The sequence below is a fragment of the Leguminivora glycinivorella genome, chromosome 11 (assembly GCF_023078275.1).
Source record: "Leguminivora glycinivorella isolate SPB_JAAS2020 chromosome 11, LegGlyc_1.1, whole genome shotgun sequence".
Lineage (NCBI taxonomy): Eukaryota > Metazoa > Arthropoda > Insecta > Lepidoptera > Tortricidae > Leguminivora > Leguminivora glycinivorella.
This window is the reverse complement of record NC_062981.1, coordinates 22,453,414-22,478,796: the sequence shown is the minus strand read 5'-3', so window position 1 is coordinate 22,478,796 and position 25,383 is coordinate 22,453,414. Positions and strand designations below refer to the sequence as shown.

Here is a 25,383-nt window from a genome sequence, read left to right as displayed (position 1 = left end):
AAACGACAAATGCCTACGCTTTATTTAACTGAATACTAATAAGTTAAATAAATAAATATTACAGGACATTCTTACACAGATTGACTGAGTCCCACGGTAAGCTCAAGAAGGCTAGTGTTGTCGGTACTCAGACAACGATATATATAATATACAAATACTTATATACATAGAAAACATCCATGACTCAGGAACAAATATCTGTGCTCATCACACAAATAAATGCCCTTACCGGGATTCGAACCCGGGACCGCGGCTTAGTACCGACTATATATGCCAGACCGGTCGTCAAAACTATTCTTCTGAGTTACTACGTATAACTCCGAAGAATAGTAGGTACCTATGTGCCACGCGACTACACAGGCGGGCGCGTGGCGCCTCTCCAGCCACTTGTTACCTCGAGGCAACTACGAGTAGGTACTTAACGCGCGACCGCGAGCAAGGTAGGCCTGTCATGGCACTAAACAAGACGCAAATTTGTACGGCTCACCGGTCAATTGATTTCATAAAGCGCGTACCTTTTTAAACTTTGACATTGTGGAATCATCAACGAGCCATATCTACCACAAAAAAAAATATATTAAAATGTAGTGGTGAAGGTTTAATTCTCATAGAAATTTTGAATTTCGCGCTCAAAATTTGGTTGTCCATAGTCTAAAGACATATCGTCACTACTTTTAAAAAATCTCGTATCTCACGATGTTCCTCAAAGTTAAAACGCGGTAAGTCTATATGCATTCCATACATACTTACTACAATTTTCTTTTCATTGACAGACGAATATACCTATTTGTTTTTTTTAAAGTAGTGACGATATATAGACATAATATTATCTGTCTTTTATTCATAAAATTTAAAGCCTTCCTATAATGAGTGTAGGAGGTTCTCTGTGATTTTGTGCCATATAGATTATTTTAATCAAATCGGTGGCGTCGCATCGTATTCATTCGTATACGTACCTTATACCAAGGCTTTCATTCCCTTCGCGTCACATAACACTAAACTTCATATTGCATACAATAAATATGTCGCAATCATTGCACAATCATTTTTCACACTATTTTATCACAAACAGTGAAGCTTTATCAATTTTTTGTTTATCGTCCTCGGTTCTCGGCAATCACCATTACTTGCAAATCTGTCAGTAGATTGAGATATGAACCTTATATCGTGGTAGTAAGGCAAGCGTGACATTAGTCATTCTGAGTATACATCATTCAATTGACTCAAATTGTACTACACAGTAGAATCCGCTTGATATCTAAAGGAAATGACAAACACGTCATACTAAGCGAATGTCATACAAAGCACAATTTCAACTTCATACTTTTGTTAATGATGTGAAATGTTATCCGATTATCCCCTTGTCAGTTAAATCGCGACGGCTAGCCGCAATTCTTACGCCCCAAGTTAACACACAATGTTTTTAAATTTTCATTAAGATTCAAAACTTTTTTTTTTAATACATAGGTAAATTTAATGTTTTTCCTACTCATAATCACGAGCCCTTTCGATCCTAACTAGGTAAAAACAAACGTCCCTAACTTAATTTTTCCACTTTCTTACCATTTTTCAAACACTTTGTGCAGTGGTTATACAAAGAGGAAAGTATGCAAAATGATATTAAATTTTGGGACTATTTTTTTGTCCTACATCGAAAGGGCTCGTGATTCTGAGTATATAAAGAAAAACATATAATTTACCTACCTTAGAAGAAATATGTTTGGTGATTGTTCTCGCGAAAATGCCTAAATATGTAAATCTTATACTTTTAAACGAGCAATTCTTGTATATTTATTTATATATACCGACGATCTCGGAAACCGCTCTAACGATTTCGCTGAAATTTGTTATGTGGGGGTTTTCGGGGGTGAAAAATCGATCTAGCGTAGCCTTAGATCCCGGAAAACGCGAATTTTCGAGTTTTCATGAGTTTTTCTTTCGCGTTAGTAAACGTAAAATATGGTCGTTAATTTCGCCGCGCGCGCATCGATTCCGCTTAGCTCAGTCGTACGAGGTCGGTCTAATGTACGCACTTACGCAGATAGATCGTAGGTGTCAGGGTTTCGAATCCCGGCCAGAAATTAAGTTTTTGTTTTTTGTCTTTTTTTTTTGTTTTTGTATTTATAGGTTTTTTTTTATCTAAAGACGTGATATATATTAAAATAGAACCGAGCAAAGCTCGGTCGCCCAGATATTAGATATTTAAACAAGTTGAGTACGGGACTAAAAATATCACATCACAAGCATAACTGCTTCGGGAGAACGATTATTCTAAAACGAGATAAGAAGGTGAAATATTAAAAACACCTCTTATCAAATCTAGAAATGTATTCTAGCAACTTTATAGTTTTGGAGTGTACCTACGTGATAAGTAATTATAACTACCTTAATAGTACAATACTGATAATAATAACGACTGTGATGTCACAAATCACGGATGTTGCATATAACATCAGTCATTGTTTGAGTACCTCGAACCACTTATGTCAACTCGAACATAGTTTGTTGCTACGTACTACATATCTTATTTTTCCTCCTACCCTTATCACATAGGCTATAGAAACGAACAAAAGATAAGCGCTCCCGTGCAAATAAAAGAGACACGGAGACATTGATAGCTCACAGCTGGGCGAGTAACTATTAGGGCTCTGGATACACGTGATTCACGCCGAACCGTAGCTACGTGATCTTAACACCGGCGGTACTAAGATCACGAATTTCACGAACACGGCAAGGTACGTACCTCGTACGCACGTACGTACGTACTTGCCTTAGCGCCCGGATTCACGTGACACGCCGCGGGCCGTGACACGCCGCCGCCCGAACTAAGTTCGTGTGCAGAGTACTTATCGTACGTTTTGTAGATTTAACTCGCCCGGGAGAAAACCAAATCATGACTATTATTGAATTATCACTTAATACCTATACTTAATACTGGACGAAATTTTTTTTACATATGAATTAAACTTATATTTATGTTTTGCTTCGATTTTTATACAATACATATAACTAGCGGCCCTCCCCGGCTACGCACGGGGATTATGATAAAAATTGTTATAATAAGTTATCCGTAAAAGATAGACATATGCCATCGCGGACTTTTTTGTAGACCTATTAGAGAGACACAATTTTCCAATACATTATTTTGATATAGCTCAAACGGTTTCGGCAGCGTTTTCGATTAAAGCTCTCAGCCAGCAGGATTTTGTCCAACTCGATTAGAAAATATCGTCATATTTCAACCAATTCAAACAAAACTTTAACAAATTATATACCTGAACTTTCCTCAAGAATTACTCTATTCATAAGTGAAAACCATATGAAAACCCGTTCAGTTTTTGAGTTTATCACGAACACACAGACAGACGCGGCTCCGCGGCTGTTTCCGATTTTATTGAAATTAAAACTAGCAAACTGTCCGATGCCTTACACTATCTATATTGGGACCGTGCGCGACGACACGCCACGTGACAGGTGACCATTATGGACAATATTGTCGCCGCTGTTAAGCAAGAAGTAAGTAAAAATTGTGAAAAAATTAATGAAATCTTGTGTTATTTTACTATATTAGACAATTTTGGACGACGGTGGTTACAACATTATCGCCAATAACATTAAAATTGTTGTTTTCAGTGAGAAATTAACAAACTGGTGACTAAAACGGGGTTTCGTGCCATCGCTCACGAAATCATTTTCCAACCTAAGACGATGACTAAAGACAAGAAATTGGTGCTAGCTGGGCATTTTCTAGAGATTGAAGACTTTTTTACACCATTTGTACCTATGTGCAATAAAGTATAAATAAATCATTGGCTTTTGAAATAGTTGATCAGTTCACTGCTATCCTGTCATTTTCATAGGCTAACTATAGGTATTATATAAGTATCATTGCAGGGTACAGGGTTTATTGTAAAATAAAAACAAACTAGCTATAATAACGTTTAATTATAATATACATTACATAAACTTGTTTCATTTACTTGAAAATATTGGAGGTTTACCAGATATCACATCAAATACAATCATGAATGCGATGAAATAAGTTCTCAGGAATTTTATTTAAAATGTGATAAGCCTTCAGTGGATGGACTGCTTCTGCTTCTATTGTTCTCGTGCTCCTTCTTCCCATTGAAACCTCGATATTTACGCATTTTCGTCAATCCGTTTCGATTTGTAAACAGGAGCACAGATGAGGAAACAAATAAAATTATTACCGAACATAACTGAGATTGGCTTCCACGTCGGCTTTTCTACCTCCAATAAAATTTGCACTATAAATTCACCGTAAATTCAATTCAATACTTGTATCAAATGATTACGCACTTTAAGTAAAACTTTAGAGATTGGACGACACTTTTCTTCTTACGGCAACTATTCACTTGAACGGTGGTTTCGTTTCCACCACGGTCTTGGAAATAGCTAGAATTTAGTCGCTACTTTTCTTGGAGTTATTACAATTCGCCATAACAAATTTTACTGGGCCCGTATTAAGTTTATCTCAAAAACGACATGAAAATGTTTACTGCAATATTGATTTGACAGCGCAAGTCAGCGACTAAGATGTCAATTTTGGCCGTAGTGAGCGCTGTGATCGTTTTAGCTACCCCCTCCACCCGCTTTGCACCCTGCCAATACCTGTATGGTAAATGTCAACCTGTGTTACGTTACGTCTTAATATTGTTTATTTTTTGACATGTGCCGTCAGAATCCTCAAATACTTGACACTAACTTAAAACTGTATGTGGTGACAGTTTAGTATAGTATGGAGTAACTATTGTCCCAGAGCTGTAAGAAGTGTAAGAACCTCTTTTTCACACATGACAGCGTCCACAAAACGTAAAATCCTGTAATAATGGTTAAAAAAATCAAGTACTTAAAATAGTATTTTATACAATCGCGATATAATACAAAGCTTTTCAGTCGAGTACCATGTTTAGGCCACGAAGCTTTGCTGAGTGGCCTAACAGTACGGTACGAGAGTGAAAAATTTAATTATATCACTATTGTATACAATACTTTTTCTACGAGTCATCATCTTCATCATCAATGGACGGAAATATCATCATTCATGCAAGTTTAAATTAATGTTAATAGCGTCGTTCACCGTTGTATCAACATCGAATTACCTAGTAACCAATTGTTTGTAACAACCGTCTCTGATTGGCCGATAACGCCACAAATAAAAAAAATGTATTTCAGATGCAGAAAAATTTGCCAGGTATCGCAAATTAGTATATAAATTGTATGTTTAATGATGAACTAATTGAGCGGACTGTAATTTAATAAAATATCTTTAAGACGAAATTGACAAAGATAACTCGAAATTTTAGAGATTTAAACAAACACTTACTGGGAAAAAAACAGTGCATATGTCACATACCTTTTAGCATGAGGTTCCAGTGGGTTGGTTTCAGCTCGCTTACCATCAGCCTTGGTATGCAAGGCGCACGTGCGGGCCCGGCTTACCGTCTCCTCGAGCCCAGAACTGTTCTTGGAGCAGAGCTTTCTTCCTGTCCACTTTGATAATGTGACTAGCACTGAGTTTAAACTTACTTTAACGATAATTGTTGGGAAAATGTGACTTTAACTATTTAATTAGCAATAAATGGCAATTTTAATGCAGCGACGCGTTCGCAAGTTAGATCGAGAGCGAAAAGAATGTGAGGTAATGGCTACCGGAAATGATTAGTGCCGGGCTAAACACACCGGAAGCTAAAGACAAAATAGTGTTGTTTCTTTAAAAAACCGATATTCATACGAAAGTTGAACATACCGCTCACCTAAATATGCAATATTTACTCTACAAATAGTGCTAGAGTTCGACAAACTACTTAAAAACTATAATGTTAAACTAAGTGATAATACTAGAACGACGAAAGTTAATTTGAAAGTGGTAAAGGACACAGCTTCACAACTGGTCTTCTGTACTGACCAGTAGCAGTTTGAATTGTGACCACTCTACAGACACCGTCAACTCCGGGATGTAGAGCAACGATGCGCCCAAGAGGCCATTTTAAAGGGCTTGTCTGTTCGTTAATCAACAAGACCAAGGAACCCACGACAATGTTTGTATTTACTTTATTCCATTTAGTCCTCTGTTGTAGAGTATGGACGTACTCAGCGTGCCATCTACGCCAGAAGTCTTGATGCATTTTCTGTATCATTTTCCAACGATTACAGACACTTACTTTTTTATCTACAAGATTTTCCTCTGGGACAATCGACAACGGTTCCAGAGTTAAAAAATGGCCTGGAGTTAAGGCTGAGAGATCACTAGGATCCGAGCTAAGAGGTGTCAATGGACGAGAGTTGAGCATAGACTCAATCTGAGTCAGAATTGTATAAAATTCCTCGAAGGTTAACCTTTGATTACCTACAACCCGTGCGAGGTGAGTCTTAACCGAGCGTATCCCGGCTTCAGCTAATCCGTTAAAATGAGGCGTACCCGGAGAGTTAAACGAGAATTTAATTTCTTGGGCATCAGCAGCACCTTTCATGAGTGAACCAAGATAGTTACTAGCGCCCACAAAATTCCTACCCTGGTCAGAGACAATGTTACTGCATCGACCACGACGAGCGACAAACCGTTTAAGAACACAGAGGAAAGCTTCTGTCGACAACTCTGAAGCAAGCTCTATGTGAATGGCTTTGGTACTAGTACATACAAAAACACAGATGTAACCTTTGTACGTTTTCGCACCACGGCCACGACCGAAAGCGATATCAAATGGTCCTCCATAATCAATGGCGACACTCGAAAAAGGTTTAATTTGCGAGACGCGAAAAGTAGGCAAATTTCCCATAAGCGGCGGAGATGCCGCAGAGGGATTGGCACGAAAGCATTTCACGCAGCCTCCAATCACTGCCTGAATTGCTCGTTTTGGCGACAAAATCCAAAACGTTTGCGCAAGTAAATTTTGTAAAGTTTGGGCACCTGGATGTAAAAATCTTTTATGATATTCGTCAATTATTAAAATAGTGAGTCGGTGGGAGCGAGGCAATAAAATGGGATGTTTGACAGAAAATTTAATAGGAGAATTTGCCAAGCGACCGCCCACCCTGACAATACCCTGGCTGTCAATGAATAATGAAAGCTTGCGCAAACCCTTTGGCAATGCGTTCAAACGATCCTCCCTTAATTGATTGATCTCTACACTGAACGAAGTGAGCTGCACATGTTTTACTAAAAACATGAGAGCTGCAGTGGTTTCAGCTGACTGTAGAGATCTGACAACTTTTCCATCCTTAGCTGACCGTAAAAAACGGAAACAGTAGGCTAACACACGCTTTAATGTGAGAAGCGAGGAGAACCTGCTAAGGACTTCATCAATTAAGTTAGGATCGGCCGTCACGAGTAAGCTACAAATACGTTGTTCCTCTACAATACAGTCATTGCTTGGATCGTGCAAAGGTGAGCAAGGCCAATCCTTCTCTTCCTTTACCAACCACGACGGACCCTTCCACCAAATATCACACTCTACCAAATCTTCAGGCAGTAACCCCTGGATCCTGCATCAGCAGGATTGTGGTGTGTACTGACGTGACGCCAACGATCAGGAGCAACAAGATCCTGGATATGGCTCACACGATTTGCAACAAATGTTTTCCAGCGTGAAGGGCACGACTTGATCCAAGCTAACGTTACGGTCGAGTCTGACCATGCAAATATTTCCTGAACAACATAGAGAGGTTTTAATGCCTCTTGTGTTGACTGCATCAGGTCTGCCAACAACACGGCAGCCTGCAGTTCCAATCGAGGAATTGATAATTTACGCAGAGGCGCAACCTTACTTTTGGCACAGCAAAGCTCTACAAAAGTAGAGCCTTGTGTGTCATCGACACGACAGAAGACGACAGCAGCGTAACCACGCTCCGACGCATCACAAAATCCATGCAATTGTAATGAAACAAACGAATGGATGATGCGACGGGGAATAACGACAGATTTCAACGACGAAGTTGATCGGTAAATTTCATCCATTCTGATGTGATTGCTTCTGGAACATCATCGTCCCATTGCACCCCAGATGACCACAAGACCTGCATTAAATATTTAGCGTGAAACGTGACAGGACATAAGAATCCTAGCGGGTCATATATGCGCGCTATATTCGATAAAATAGTACGTTTAGTACATTTCTGATCACGTGGTGTTGCAACCTCAAATTGGAACGAATCTGTTTGTGGACGCCATAACAATCCCAATATTTTAAGGGACAAATCCGAAAGTTCATCAAAATGTTTAAAATCACTCGAATACAACTCAGAAGATGGAAGGTCAACGATAAAACCTTTATGGTTGGAGGTCCATTTTCTCAAATGGAACCCACCCGACGACAAAATTTCAGATAAATCTGATCTAATTTTTAAAGCTTGCTCAATAGAGTCAGCGCCTGTCACGACATCATCAACATGTCTCTCCCAAGCACTTGTGACCCTTCAGGATAGGAGTCAGCAGTCTCCTCCGCTATCTGTGCTATTGTGCGCAAAGCTTGATACGGAGCCGATTTCACACCATAAGTTACCGTCCGCAAACGATAGTCTTTAACTGGGCCGTCAGTCGAAGGTCGCCACAATATCCGCTGATACTCAGCGTCCTCGTTTGGCACGAGGATTTGACGATACATGGCCTTTATGTCACCCGTAAAGACTATTTTATGCCATCGAAACCTAGTAAGGACATCAAAAATATTAGTTTGTAACTTAGGTCCAGCTAGTAGTGTATCATTAAGCGAAATCCCATTGCTGTCACGACAACTTGCGTCAAAAACGGCTCTCAGAGGTGTACTGACAGATTCGGGGCGCAAAATACCATGATGTGGGATGTAATTAAAATTCCCGACACTAGAGACAGGCGGCGCAACCTGCTCCATATGACCACTGACCTCATACTCTTCCATAAAGGAGGCATAAGCTTTACGAAAATCCGCATGCTTTGTAAGCTTGCGTTCCAACGAAAAAAATCTCCGCATTGCAATTTCACGAGTGTGCGAAAAGGTAGGCTTGTTCGAAGGATCGACGAAAGGTAGAGGTACCTCGAACCGGCCTTCACTCGTGCGACAATAATTTGCACGGAAGTTATCTTCACATAGTTGATCCTCTTTCGACAAGATAGGTTTACTCGGACCACAAATATTTTCTAGTTCCCAGAACCTTTTAAGAGAATCATCCAACGACAGCGACAAGTTTGATTGTGAAGCATTCGACACGAAAAAACAATCTTTCCGACAATTAGTGAAAGATTGTGTACGAGAGGCATAACAGTCACCCATCAGAACCCATCCGAAAACAGTCTCCAAAGCCTTTGACTGCCCCTTCCGGCCCTCCTTCTTACCACTTAAAATGGAAGATGCAAAGATCTCTGCATTTAAGAGTAAATCTATTGGGCCCGGCTTCGCAAAGTCAGGGTCAGCGAGAGGTAGACCTTGAATGTGATGCCATTCCGATGTATTGACTCTATAGTATGGTTGCTCCGGACAGATAACCGGAAGCACTGACGCTTGGAAGTCAAAATTAACCATTTCTGATCCAATAGGTTTAACAGAGCATGATAACATACCCTTAGGTGCAACTTCAGATAGTCCAATTCCAGTAATTGGCTCGCTAGTATCATCTACCTGTAAACCTAATCTTCGAGCACAGTCATGGGAAATAAAATTGACACCACTAGCACCGTCCAAAAGAGCACGAGCTATTTGATAATTACCTGAACTATCCCGAACAGCTACCCGAGCAGTAGCAAATAAAACTAATCCATTACTTTGGACCGACGTCAAAGTCACTTTGCTATTTAAACCGCTCACCGTTGGCTGAGGTGCTGGTTCAGCCTCTGGCGAAGCCGGTTCCCTTTTCCAAAGTGTAATAAAGTGTTGTGGGAACAACCGCATATACTGCACCGACAATCCGATCGACATTGTTTAACTTTATGAGTTTTGGAGAAACAACAAACACACAAGCCCTTGTTTTTCACCACCTTAAACCGCTCCGAAGTGTCTAAAACCTTAAACTTCTTACAATTTTCTAAATTATGCAGTTCAGTACAGAAAACACATATATTTTGTTGTGTGGCAACTAGTGTTACCTTGCCTTTACCTTTATTGGCACTTGCTACGGGCTTAACCTCCGTTACTTCCAGAGCACGGACTTGTTTTTCAACAAACTCTTGTAGTGATTCAAACTTTGGAATTTCATTGGAATTGAACTCGAGGAGGAAGGCCTCCCGAGTCGCCTTGTCTAATTTTCCCCACAACAGATGAAATAACATAAAGTTTTTATCGGGTAAGTCGAACCTTTCTAACACTTGTAATGTTTCTCTAAACACACGATGAACTTTTTCTAATTCAGTTGAAGACTTGGTCTTCACCTGTTCACAAAGTAAAATCTTTTCATAGTACCCAAAGGCAATTTGCCGTTTTCTATTGTAAAAATTGTTTAAAGCATTGTAAGCATCCATGTAACTGTTGTCCGAAATTGGGTAATTCTTAATCAAATCTAAAGCCTTACCTTGACACGATGTCATAAGATAATGCAGCTTTTCAATGTTCGAAATATTCCTTTTATGAATTAAGGAATCAAAGAGTTCCTTAAATGACAACCAATTGTGCAAGGAGCCATCAAATGGTTTCACAACAATTTTAGGTAACTTCGCTGAATTATTATCACTACTATCTTGTTTGTCAACAGTTTCATGTTTGCTTGTAATGACAGGCTCAGCTTTCCTTAACCTTGTCAAGATTGACTTTACTTTTTGTTCAAAATCGACAGTAACCGAGAACTCCGTATTTACATCCTTTGTTTTCTTCATTATAGCCTTTTGGGCACGATGAAAGTCTTCAACTATTGGGTTTAAGTCGGCCGCGACATAACCCTCTAAATCTATACAATCAAAGATTAACTCTAACCGCATAACCGCGTAATTGCGTTCAACCCTATCCATGTCAACGTCTCTATTGCTCACATCAATGTCCGACATTTTTCACGTAATAATCACTGTTGATTTATCGAAAAACGAGAACGAAAATATAAATAAACAGTTTACGTTACTCAATAAAATTAACTTGAAGTTGACTTTGACAATGACAGATGAGATGACAACCGAATTGTTGCCATACACCAAAGCATAGACTAAGACCGAACGAGATGAGCGGATTGAACGAACTGTCACACTGCTACCAACCTAAATTCTACTATAAAAGTCACACTTCCGGTCAGCCATTAACCGAATCGAGAATTAAAAGTTTTACCCACCAATTTATTAGAAAAATATTACGACACGACAAATTTGATATTTTACTAAAAATAGGTAACTTTTCAACGGATCCGGCCGAAGGAACAAATGTTTAATGATGAACTAATTGAGCGGACTGTAATTTAATAAAATATCTTTAAGACGAAATTGACAAAGATAACTCGAAATTTTAGAGATTTAAACAAACACTTACTGGGAAAAAAACAGTGCATATGTCACATACCTTTTAGCATGAGGTTCCAGTGGGTTGGTTTCAGCTCGCTTACCATCAGCCTTGGTATGCAAGGCGCACGTGCGGGCCCGGCTTACCGTCTCCTCGAGCCCACAACTGTTCTTGGAGCAGAGCTTTCTTCCTGTCCACTTTGATAATGTGACTAGCACTGAGTTTAAACTTACTTTAACGATAATTGTTGGGAAAATGTGACTTTAACTATTTAATTAGCAATAAATGGCAATTTTAATGCAGCGACGCGTTCGCAAGTTAGATCGAGAGCGAAAAGAATGTGAGGTAATGGCTACCGGAAATGATTAGTGCCGGGCTAAACACACCGGAAGCTAAAGACAAAATAGTGTTGTTTCTTTAAAAAACCGATATTCATACGAAAGTTGAACATTGTATGATGTTCTATTTTTGAAATTATTACAGTTAACTTAAAGTTAACTATAATGAGATTAAGTACATATATTATTATAGTTGAGTCGGAACTGCCATAGAGTATCCAACACTGAAAAGTTAGCACTTATAGTTTAGTCTGTGGTGTCCTAATTGACAGATTACAATCGACGAGTAGAAAAATAATATTTCCCTTACTTTAAACATAATCTAAAACATGTTACATTTTTGCGGATCTTCGTTAGTAAGTATTTTACGATATTAATTTATAACGCAAGATTTACTTATTAAACCATTTATCATTAATTTTTATTTTTAAACTAGTGCTGTGGCAGAGTGTAATTTCGATTCAAATGACATTTCAGTAAGTTGATAGAAATCGTATATTTGTTTAAGCGCCTCCTTGTCTATAGGGCCTAATCGATTCAACCAATTCGAAATTAATCGTTAGATTTGGCAAACGATACGCCTTAGCCACATCGCAACATATGTACTTCAAAACAAATGTGTCAAAAATGTGAACTTACGGATCCGGGACAATAGTTCTGATGAAATTCAGCAACACGACGCTTAGCCATATATTTCTGGTCAAGCATTATTATGTTATTCTTAAGGTTTTCACATTTATTCTTTCATTTATTATGTATGAAAATGAAAACCTACCAAGTGGCTTTAATTAATTAATATTTAAGCTTGCTCTTATGTAAGCATATAACGTAATCTTAAATGTAAACAAGACAAACAGGAGTGTAGGTGAACAAAAGAGCAAGTTTATGATGACTATTATACTCCAGGCAAAAAATATGCACACATGTGCGCGGGGCCACGGCTAAGACAAAAAAAATGACAGCTGCAGTTCTTATCAGTTTCGGTACATTAAATAATACTTTTAGATAGTATATTCCTTTATAGCACTGTATTGTTTGACGAACGAGCTCAGCTATCTTACTGTGGTGGTATTTTGCAAATAATAAGCGCAGTTCCACCACGTGGTAATAAAGACAGTAAAATTTACGAGCAGCCTTTTGTACGTGAAGCTGAGTGAAGTGAGCGATGTGTTATTTTTACATTTTAGGATTTTTTATTTAATCTGGATGGGGCAGTTTAGAATTTTAGTTTATTTCAATTAGTCACTTGTAAGATCCCAGTTTATCAACACTTGAAGGCCTTGACATTTTACTTTAGCGGTGAATTTAAAAGTTATTGTCTTGTTGTTTTGTTAATTTTTTGTATTGTTACTGTTAATGTTTGAAACTCTTAACAACGAAGAAAAGTTTGGTGTGGAGATATGCCACCAGAGTCGGAGATTCAACTTTATGTAGTCTCTGCAAGGATCGGACAAACAATGAGTTTCCGTGTCGTCATGGTACTACAGGATCTATCGCGAGGCATTTGACGTCAGTTCATTTGAAATCTGCTGTTACTGTTACGACATCAAACGAGTAAGTCAATTTTTTAAATAGGTGTAATCCATAATAAGTAAATGAAAGCAGCAAAGGTCTAAGTTTAAATACCATGAAAAAATAATTTTAAAGTTATTGCATGTAAATAGTATAACGAAGCTCACTTTATTAAGCAGTGCCTATTTATTATTTTTGAAACAATATATCAGTCATAAAACAGTGTTTACATCTTAATAAAATGATAATCCTGCGCCTTGAACCCTCTTTAAGTAGACTTTTTTTACTACCATCAATCTTATTACTATATAACGTAATTACACTAATTACCTAATTAAATAGTGGCTATAACAGTTAAGTAAGTTCGCGTAAAATGTATAACATAATTATTAACTAGGTATGTGTTAAAATTACGTTTCCGTGGATGTCATCCTATCGTCACATTCTTAATTTTTATACTAAATTGACAAATTTCTTACTCCTTGCATCAATAATTGAATGGTACCGTGGATACTTATCTTCCTATTAAATCTTATTTATCAGAGGGTAACTAGAGAGTTTTTGTCAACGAACATTGCAGACACATAATAAGCAGATTCAAGGGTATCACGGTGCACGGTTAAGCCCATATTACCACGTTAACGCATGGTATTTTTCAACCACAACCACTCAACAGATAAGCTTAACAAAGGATAAGGTATAGTCATGGTATAGTGCCATTTTAATAAACATAAAAGTAATATTTTAGTGAAAGTATAAGCATTTTTTGAATTTGTACTCGAAGCGTCGGTTGTAGCGTAGAGACAATGCTAACAGTGGTTATTTAATAATAAGTCGAATTTAGAATTATAACTGTTGAAAACCTTTAGATAGAGTAAAAAACTCAAATGACTGGAAGGAAACTTTATCTGAAACGGTTACCAAATCTAGCAGTTACCCTTACAAAAGGTTACCTACCCATATCGTTGGTATTTTTATAACCACTTCTAAATTAAGCCTATCGGAAACCCCGGATCGTTTATTTAGTTATATTTATTTATTACTTACATATTAATATTTGAAAAACCGCAGTATTGAATATAAATTTTAATTCAAAAGTAATTAAGATATAACCTCACGATACCTACATTTTTATTCATAACTTATAGAGACTGCATCCGATCTTATCTTCTCTCATGAAACGCCGCTGGCGGACCGAACGGGCGTGTCACGTGAATTCGTACGTACGTACGGACGGATCTACGAACGTACGTACCCTAATTTCACGTGATTTATTTTCACGTGACGAACGAACCAGAAATCCGTTGCCGTGTATCACGGCAACGTGCGTACGGCTACGTGTTCACGATACACGGTCACGACCGGGAGCCCTAGTAACTATAAACATCGCCGTGTCTCTTATTTGCACGGGAGTGATTATCTTTTGTTCGTTTTTATAGCCGATAGCTCATAGTTTACTAGCTCGCGGTGGGACCAGTGCCCAACACCTGTTCTACCAAATCAAATATTACCTAATTCTGTTATCTCGCATAACAACCGCTAAATATACAACTCGTTGTAAACAGTTTTTATCGCGTATTGCATTGCCCCTCGTCAGTTATCTCAACACAATATTTTTCTGTACTTATATTATCAATGACTTGACTCGTATTTTATACAGTGACGATTCATTATGATCGGAGGAAGTTGTAATGACTAGTCATTTATTTAATTGATAAAGGCCTATGAATCCTGTCTTGTTCGAGGACAACGCATCCAACAACGAAGATTGTTTCAAGTCTCTTCGGTTATATTATATTTCATCTGGCATATTATTTTATAATATTCCAATTAAAAATTCAAGGTTTCTTTCTTAATTAAAGTAGAAAATAAGTATTGGTTTATTTGGTTTTCTAACAAGCAGTACGACTAGACCTACCAAAAGCAATCGAGTGGATAACCAGTAAAAATCTGAGCCCAAACGGACAGTTTCTTATATTATATACCGGGTATACTATACGCGGTGTAACCGAATAATTTTAACAGCCTATTCCTCATCATATTAGAAGAGTAAAATCATATAAACTTTTCTGAATTTCGACTAATTTCAGAGTTATAAGCATTAAAAAAAAGAATTACTTATTATTTCTCAGAACAAAACGCTATTTTCGGACATAATCTAACTATCCTCCTTATATATATCATATCTATATCAAAAAGTAACTGTTCTAGTGACTCATTGCAAAAAAAAAAACTTTTATTTATTTTATTTAGAAAATAAATGTAAATTTTTATTTGAAGTGCCTGTTTTAGGAATAACATTTACTTTTTATGTGAAAATACATCCAAAAAAAAAATTATTTTTTTTTGCGAAATTTGCTTGACGTCATATAAGATTTTATCTTTATTTTGCCCTCCGAAATGCGTAGTTAAAATCTTTCGGTTCCTGTAACATATAGGGCTGGTACTCACTAGGTTTGAAGGCGGGCCAGTCTTCAGAGGAGATCCTGTTGTCCTTCCAGTCCTCGCCTCCATACGCCAGCAGCATGCGGATGGGCTCGCCCAGGGCCTTCAAGGGGAAGTAGTAGAACTCCGTCTGGGGCATTTTGGCTCTGGAACAAAATACATCCTCAGCTGGACGGAAAACAGGTTTTTTCTACTCCCGAACTGTTATTCGTCATTCACAGAGTCGTGCATAGGTCTTTAACTCTTTAAAACCCTACATAAAAGTCTATTCCCCAAATTCAGCCCCGCCGGCTTCCCGCGCACGCGCGCAGTAACGAAAAAATTGAAAACGCATTGTTTGGCCCTGTAACTATGGCAACGTTGGGTAGCCGGCGGGGGAAGGCTTTGGGCAGTTGGCTCGAGCGCTGGCAGTGCAAACCTTTGCGTCAAAATTCAAAATGCAGGAAACAGTGTGAATTTCACGAAAGTCCATACTAATATTATAAATGGGAAAGTGTGTGTATCTGTTTGTTTGTCCGTCTTTTACGGCAAAACGGGGCCACGAATTGACGTGATTATTTTAGTGGAGATAGTTGAAGGGACGGAGAGTGACATAGGCTACTTTTTATCTCTTTCTAACGCAAGCGAAGCCGCGGGAAAAAGCTAGAAAAAAATCATTTAATTACAATTTTGAAACAGTTCAACAGCTAGTCGTGCCAAGCTCTGTGTAGGGTAAGTACTAATACTTACCAAGTAAGGTTCCCTGGCTGCTAATCTGTATTAACAGCGAAACGATTGCAATTGGAACACGGCAAACACTTTTAGATAAGCCTTATCAGACCACTCATGAAATCAAAACAACCTACCTACTTCATTCTTATCATTTACTTATCTATAAATAACCACAAAATTAAAATTTTGAAAAAACCCCCGACCGCGACATTGTGGACCGATTTTCATGAAACATGGCTAAGAACACTCCCGACTAACTCAGCTTTTAAACAAAAAAAACTAAATCGAAATCGGTTCATCCGTTCGGAAGCTACGATGCCACAGACAGACACACACACAGACAGACAGACAAACAGACAGACACGTCAAACTTATAACACCCCGTCGTTTTTGCGTCGGGGGTTAATAAATACATATTTTGAGAACTTTAAGTATTTATTATAAGAATAGGAAAAAGTGGAAAAATGCACGCTTCCGGCGAGACTCGAACCCGCATCAACCCCAAACCGGGTCTCCGCTTTTAACTTAACCAATAACTAATTTTAACCAATTGAGCTCTTAACCAATTTTTCTTAGGAAGGAAATGGAAAAAATTGCTGGAGTCTATTCTTAACCAAAAGGAATGGAAATATTTGAGAGTCCTTTCCTTACTAAAGGAATGGAAAGATTTAAGAGTCCTTTCCTTCCAAAAGGAATGGAAAGATTTAAGAGTCCTTTCCTTCCAAAAGGAATGGAAAGGTTTGAGAGAGTCCTTTCCTTCCAAAAGGAATGGAAAGGTTTGAGAGAGTCCTTTCCTTACTAAAGGAATGGAAAGATTTAAGAGTCCTTTCCTTACTAAAGGAATGGAAAGATTTGAGAGACCTTTCCTTACTAAAGGAATGGAAAGATTTAAGAGTCCTTTCCTTACTAAAGGAATGGAAAGATTTGAGAGACCTTTCCTTACTAAAGGAATGGAAAGATTTGAGAGTCCTTTCCTTACTAAAGGAATGGAAAGATTTGAGAGTCCTTTCCTTACTAAAGGAATGGAAAGATTTGAGTCCTTTCCTTACTAAAAGTATGGAAAGATTTGTGAGAGACCGGCGCGGCTTCCGTATCGCAATTGGCCAAAAGCGGTCTCCCGGTCTGGGCTTGATGTGGGTTCGAGTCCCGCCGGAAGCACACATTTCTCAATTTTTAGGGTTTCGTACCTCAAAATGGAAAAACGGAACCCTCATAAAAGGATCACTCGTGCGTCTGTCTATCTGTCACAGCCAATTTTCTCTGAAGTAGATTGTACAAATCAATCACCTACCCATAGTAAAGTAAGAAATGTGTCAGAAAGGAGTGTACAAGTTTCTAATGGGTCGGCAACGCGCATGTGGCACCCCCGCTGAGTTGCAGGCGTCCATAGGTTACGGTAACCGCTTTCCATCAGACGGAATGTATATACTACCAAAAAGACCGTGTATACTAACAAGATTAACCCTCTTATTCATGAACGTTCACTAAAGTTATCAAGCCGATAAAGTTCGTTTGTCCCTTTCTATCATACTAATACGTCGGAAAAGGACAAACGAACTTTATCGGCTTAATATAGTACATTACTACAGAGGCCGGGACAAAGGGGGTTGCCCCGGGCAACCCCATTTCCCGCCGAGGTATGTATAGTGCTTTTCTCAAACATGGTATGAAATAAATAAAGTCTACTGAAAATAGTAACTTTGGATGGCTGTATCTCCTAAACGGTGCGTCGTAGCGCAAAAATAATCGAATTTTCGTTCCCCTTTGATGCCCCGTATACGCTTATAAAAAAACAAAAAGTTAAAAAAAAATTAAAAAAAAAAAACGAAAATTTTTTTTTTTGTATGAAAACGCACCCAAAATCAAATATTGTCTAGGGCCCGTACCAGTTGCAGTCGGCACGTCTATAAAGCCCCTTATAGTTTTTTTTTAATTGGCTAAATACCTGGATGTTATGTCACAATTATTTGTGTTTGGAAATTAAAAAAGAAGACTTTGCCGGCCTTGGCCTGCAAGGTTTGTATGAAATTCCATTATCTATCAATCGTCCTAGCCGCACCTGCAACGTCATACTTCGCTGCCAATTATAAGGCACATAACATCAATATTTCATACCATGTTTGAGAAAAGTATTTTACAAAACGACATTAATGGAATGGCATGGCTATAAAATGCTAGTTTCGTTTCCATAATTGGCACACACCCACCAAGGTCTCACAACACCGAGTTTAAAACGGTACAAAATTACAATTCCCTTTTTAATTTAACTAGAAAATTACTTCTCAACCTGAGTAAATAGCATAAAATTTATGAACACTAAACCTATACACACAGTAGATAAAAAAAACATACTATTTGTGGGTATTCGTATAAATAGGGAGTATAAAGATCATCCAAATATACTTATTACAAAATTTTCGCAGGCATGTACTTCGCCTAGTTTCTATCTGTGGAAAGTAGTTATTAGACCGTTGCTTCTATGTTATAAGCCTGTAAGTTTTCCTAATAAATAAAATAAAATAAGAAATCATTCAGAATAACTTACATTTTTAGGTTAGGTTAGATGACCGGCCGGCGCGAGAGAAGCGAACGACTGACGCTCAAGGCTAAACGAATGGCTTAATATATTACGTGGATGATAAACAGATCACCGGTCATCACTAGATAGCGTAGGTAAAATTATTATGACGTCACATATCCTATGTTCACTGCGCAATCTGTCTTTAACTTTCTTATTTATGATCGTGTAATGTTTTAATTTACCCTCTACTGGCATAAGGAGCCTTTTGAGGGTAGATTTTGTTTACCTACACTTTTTTAAATGCCTAAAGATACAACTATGTTATAGTAGTGATGTCCGCGTTTCATTCGCTACGGAGCCTTGCGTCATTTGATGGCTGCGGGGATAATATACCTAGTTACCTACACGGGGGACAAATATGAGAATAAACCCTCTATCAATTTTGAGCGAGATGAAACGAAGCAACAATACTTCCAAGTTTTTATATTAAGGAATAGTTATTTTCCCCTCACTAGCTCGGAAACACGTGTTTTGTCCTTTAATACCAGCGGGTAAAAACGCACTTTATCCACTAGTGGGTAAAGTAATTTGACCTTGAATAAAGTCAAATTAACTGCTTTAAAATTGATAAAAGTTGGTGAATCTAGTAATAAAGATAATTTACCACCTGTGGAATTACTGGAAGCAGTGATAAACGCATTTTTTGCGTTGTAGTTTCCTCGCTATAGTGAGGGGAAAAGTTTTGTGTTACACTCGGGAGCAAATGTATTTTACTTCTCGTGTGTTAAAAAACTCGCAAGTTCAGGATTCTATTCTCGAACCACTCGCTTCGCTCGTGGTTCAACTAGAATCCTTTCACTTGCTCGTTTTTCAATTCCACACTCGGCGTTAAAATACAACTTTGCACTCTTGTATAACAAATATTGTTTATCACTGCTTCCAGTACTTCCACAGGTGGTAAATCATCTTTATTGCTAGATTCACCTAGTTTTATCAATTTTAAAGCAGTTAATTTGACTTTATTCAAGGTCAAACTACTTTACCCACTAGTGGATAAAATGCGTTTTTACCCGCTGGTAATAAAGGACAAAAAACGTGTTTCCGAGCTAGTGAGGGGAAAATAATGGAAAAATTTACGCTTCCGTCAGAACGGAGTTTAGCCAATGGAGTGACGGAAGCCAAACTGAACTTCGCATTTTTTTTTCATTGTTCATTCTTTCCTCTGACGGACAGATGATTTTACATCGGCACTATTATAATATAACGCCATCTACCGACAGATGATTACATCATCGGCACTATTATAACGCCATCTACCGACAGATGATTACATCATCGGCACCATTATAAAGCTGAGTTTACACTAGCAAGTTTTGAGACGCAACTATGGGTGAGACTGGTAAGAGTGACTGTTAAGAGTGACCATAGCTGGGCACCGTTAATCAAATAGTTAACTTCGTTAATCGCTAATCCGTTATTAAAAAAGTTAACTTCGTTAATCGTTAAAGCGATACATTTCGACAAATTTAACGTAAGTTAAAGTTAATCGTTAATCCGTTAACACGTGAAAAAAAATGAACTTTTCTTTAAATATTTAGTTGCATCAGTATCCACTATAACGTATTATATTTCTGTAAAAGGCCGAAGTACATCTAGCCTATTGAACTCTAGGCTGCACGTGGAAGGCAGTGATCGCCTGAGCTACTGCCAAGAGCTGTGTCAGGAGAGATGCTGGCGGTGACGGGACTGTTGTGGCACTTTGGGCGGTAGAGGCTAGGGAAGCGAATGTGGTCGGAAATAGGGCTGGAATTTGCTGCCCTATCACTACAACAATCGCCATGGTAAAGCTTAGGATTCACCGAATCAAAGTTAGTAAAAGCAAATCCACGTGAAGAATACTTTTTTAGGTAATATTTCGGACTTTTAGCAATCTACATCGGTAAAACCTAGGATTTACCGGCAAATCATAGGATTTGCCGTACTTCGGGCTTTTATAGTAGCGTTCAGAACGTGTTTTTCGCAGCGCAAATGGCGCCTGTGCCCTACTAGATTAACGATTAACGGACTCGGAGAAATTTAACGGAAGTTAACGAATCCGTTAACATTTTTTCAAGTTAACTTAAAAGTTAATCCGTTAATCGAAATGTTAACTTCGTTAATTAACGATTAACGGATTAACGAGTTAATGCCCAGCTATGAGAGTGACTGTTAAATATCTGCATCTCTTTCTAGCATATATGTTATAAAACTTGCAGGTGTAAACTCAGCTTTACGGCACCGGTGACTTAAGTCGTATTACGAATTCACTAGTAAAAATGTGCTAAACCCATTACTAAATCAATTCCTTGAGTCGACTCGTCGCACTCGGGTGACGCGGGATCTACTGGAGGTAATCTATGGTGGGGGCTCGGCACACCTATTTATACAATATACAGTTTTATACCTATTCTTATGCCGCGCCGGCTTAATCTATGCTACGTGTATGCCGTTGCCGGTAGATAAAAACACACACATTTCATTTTAAAATCATACTATAAAAAAATTATAAAAGTTGAGACTAGGCATCTATTATTATTATTATTTATTAGGTTACTGTAAATGCGCCTATTTCTTACTTTAGGTAAAATAAGTAGTACATAAGACGATTATATAAAACTAATTATAAATAATTTCATCCTTATACGCATCTTATACGAGAGAAAGTTTTAAAATCCTAACCTATAATTAATTTGAATATCGGGAATCGAGTCGGGAAATTTCGTCTACATATATTTATTTTGTGGTTAGTGGTATTACTTTAAATTCTGTACACTTACTTTTAATTCAAAACTTGCAGATGCAGAGTAGAAAGTAAAATAAAAATAAATTCCATAGATGTTCCACAGCAACCGGCTTTGCTTTGTTTGCTTGGACCATAGAGTGACTTTCTAAATTCTAACTTTTTAAACACAGATCCGTTATGACAGTTGTAACAGATGTGTGTACCGGACTGCTGCGTTGGTCCGATAACAGCATAGGGTAAAGCAAAGACGGTAAAACCTAAACGTATTTTTTTCATACTATAGTGGCAAACAAGCATGCAGCCAATCTGATGATAAGTTCACATTATGGAATATAATATTTCTAAACTCCATAGTTCACATAAGAAAAAAATGTTTTTTATTGGCACTAACTATTTTGGCTCATTGATCCAAAGTGAAACTTGACCTTCGATATGAGGTCGGCACCTGTCCCGATCCTGCGCAGCCTCTTGCCAGTTTATTGGCACACTTTAAGTAAAATAAAAAGATACTTACATTAGTACATTACGATACAAGTGCGTAAAAAAGAAGTTCGTAACTCGTGTCGATTTAAAACACTCCCTTCGGTCGTGTTTTAATTTATCGCCACACTTCCTTTTCGCACGTGTATCGTACGACGTTTTTCAGTACAGATGAGCCTCCGAAGTTTCGACCTGACATATAATGAACCACTTCTCGCACTAGTGGTTAAAAAAACACCATCTGTACCACCTACAATTCGAAACATGTAGCCGAAAGCGATGTATTAACGTGTATATCTGTGTATTTGAATATGTCTCACCAACATAGTCTAGAGCCAATTTGGCCACAAGTCGTCTCCTTCACGATTTTCGTCGACATCTCTTCTAAATACCTAAAACAGGTATGGATATGTTCCTCGTCCTCTCCAGATTACGAATTGACCTGTTTTAGTTTAAGGAGGGGGGGACGGGTTGAGAAAAAGGGGGGGAAAGATGGCGACCGACCATCATAGATATTTATTCACATCTCGAGTCCTATGGCACCAATCTGTTCGTGCGAGGTGTCATTTGAAAGCTTATTAAACCTACTTTAATTGTTTTCAAATAACTATGCTCATAAAAGTAACCGTTTAGGAAATATTTGAAAATATTTGTTTTTTTATCGCGCATGAATTGCACAAGTACTAGTAAAAAATGCGTCTAACTCAATAAACAATAACTTTACCGCAATTGATGTTATTATAAAATTTTTGCGTCTATTCATGCTCTTTCTAAAAATATAAGTTTCACTGGTATATGATAATATATAACCATGTAATTAAGAATTTTGTTTGGCAGGGGTTATCCTCCAGGTCGCATAAACGGGCGCTGACCGTAGTAAAGTATTCAATATTTTTGAGGTCTTATTTTACGGATCCATATAGGAGAGGTATCGTTTGAAAGATAATTAAACCTACTATAATTGTTTACACTTAACTATAATATTAAAGGTAGCTGTTTACATAATATTTGAAAATATGTGTTTTTTATCGAGCATGAATCGCACAAGTACTGGTAAAAAATGCTTCTAAGTCAATAAACAATAACGTTACCGCAATTGATGTAATTATAAAATTTACGCCACTATTCATGAGCTTTCTAAAAATATAAGTTTTATTGGTAAGTGATAATATAACCATTAAATTACGAATTTTGTTTCGTAGTGGTCACTCCGCCGGTCGCATAAAAATGAGCGCTGACCGTAGTAAAGTATTCAATATTTTTAAGTTCTTATTTTACGGATCCATATGTAAGAGGTATCATTTGAAAGCAAATTAAACCTGCTATAATTATTTTTGAATAACTATAGTTATAAAGGTAGCTGGTTACAAAATATTTCAAAACATGACTTTTTTTTCGAGCACGAGTTGCACATATACAGATAAAAAATGCTTCTAACTTAATAAACCATAACTTTACCGCAATTAATGTTATTATAAAATTTACGCGAAATTTCATGCGCTTTCTAAAAATATAAGTTTTATTGGTGTATGATAATATATGACCAAGTAATTACGAATTTGGTTTAGCAGGGGTCACTGCGCCCTGTCACGATATTGGGTGCTGACTGACCGTCGCCAAATTTTCTACGTTACTCAGATCCTATTTTAATGATAAATTTGTGAGAGGTATCATTTGAAAGCATATTATGCGTACTATCTTTATTTCTAATATTTCAAGTCGAAACTGTAGAAGTTTACAAAATATTTGATTAGTAATATGTGTATTTTACTGTGCATGAATAGCATTGGCATTGATAAGACACGCTTCTAGCTCAATAAATTATAGTTTTCCGCAATTGAAATAATAACAAAATAAACGGAAAATGTATGACTTACACAAAAAATAAGTTTGGTTTGTATTGCATAAACAATTAATTTGAATTTGTTCAGCTCACCTACTGCGCACCATCATATAAATGGATGTCCACCGTCGTTGCCTTTTTCAGATTTTATTTCACTAATCGTATATTCATAATAAATATAATCTATCACGTATCGAATTTACTTATATACTTAATTGATCAGTAAAATAAAATCTGTAAAATGATGAAAAAATTAAGGCAACGGCGGTGGACATCCGTTTATATGACGATTGACCGTGCGCAGTGGGTATGGTGGACAAATTAACATTAATTGTTTAGGCAAAACTAACAAAACTCATTTTTTGTAAAGGCCATACATTTTGCGGTTCATTTCGTTATTATATCAATTGCAGAAAAATATAATTTATTGAGCTAGAAGCATGTTTCACTCGTATCAGTGCGAATGCTATTCATATACAGTAAAAATACACATATTGTCAAATATTTTGTTAACTTCTACAATTACGACTAAAATTATTAAAAAGTAGCGATAGTACGCATAATATGCTTTCAAATGATACCTCTCACAAATTGATCGCTAAAATAGGATCTGAGAAATACGTAAAATTAGGCGACGGTTAGCACTTATTTACGTCACGGGAGTGCAGTGACACCTGCTAAACCAAATTCGTAATTACTTGGTTGTATAATATCATATATCAATAAAACTTATATTTTTAGAAAGCATATGAAATGTCCTGTAAATCTTATCATAACATTATTTGCGGTAAAGTTATTGTTTATTGGTCATGCACCAAGATACAATCTTAAAAATTATGAACACGGCAACGAATTTTCGCAACGATTTTTTGACCATTTGGTCATCCATGTATATGACGGTGCGCAGTGAGTATGATGGATAAATTAACATTAATTGTTTATGCAATACTGACAAAACTTATTATTTGAAAAGGTCATACATTTCGCCGTTTATTTTGTTATTATATCAATTGCGGAAAAAATATAATTCATTGAGCTAGAAGCATGTTTTACTCACATCGGTTCCAATGCATATTTTCAAATATTTTGTTAGCTACTACAGTTACAACTAAAATTATTGAGAACTAATGATAGTACGCATAATATGCTTTCAAAAGATTCCTGTTAAATAAAATAGGATCTGAAAAATATAGAAAATTTGGCGACGGTCAGCATCCATACGTGGCCGGGCGCTGTGGCCCCTACTTAACCATATTTGTAATTACTTGGTTATATAATATCATACACCAATAAAACTTATGTTATTAGAAAGCGCACGAAATTCCGCGTAAATCTTATAC

General features: G+C 37.3%; 1 protein-coding gene across 2 annotated transcripts in view; it reads right to left on the bottom strand.

The window, feature by feature from the left end:
- LOC125230923 (glutathione S-transferase 2-like) overlaps positions 1–21,856 on the bottom strand; it is a 29,994-nt gene extending 8,138 nt beyond the window's left edge. Inside the window, exons 1-2 of one of the 2 annotated variants that reach the window (XM_048136204.1) lie at positions 21,755–21,856; positions 15,713–15,852 (exon numbers count right to left, since the gene is read on the bottom strand). In XM_048136204.1, the coding sequence (XP_047992161.1) occupies positions 15,713–15,845 (133 nt within the window). In that variant the 5' untranslated portion in view covers positions 15,846–15,852; positions 21,755–21,856. Of the gene's footprint in view, positions 1–15,712; positions 15,853–18,962; positions 19,118–21,754 lie in introns of those variants that run through there. The other variant, XM_048136203.1, reaches the window with a different exon arrangement.
- Positions 21,857–25,383: the final 3,527 nt, after the last annotated feature.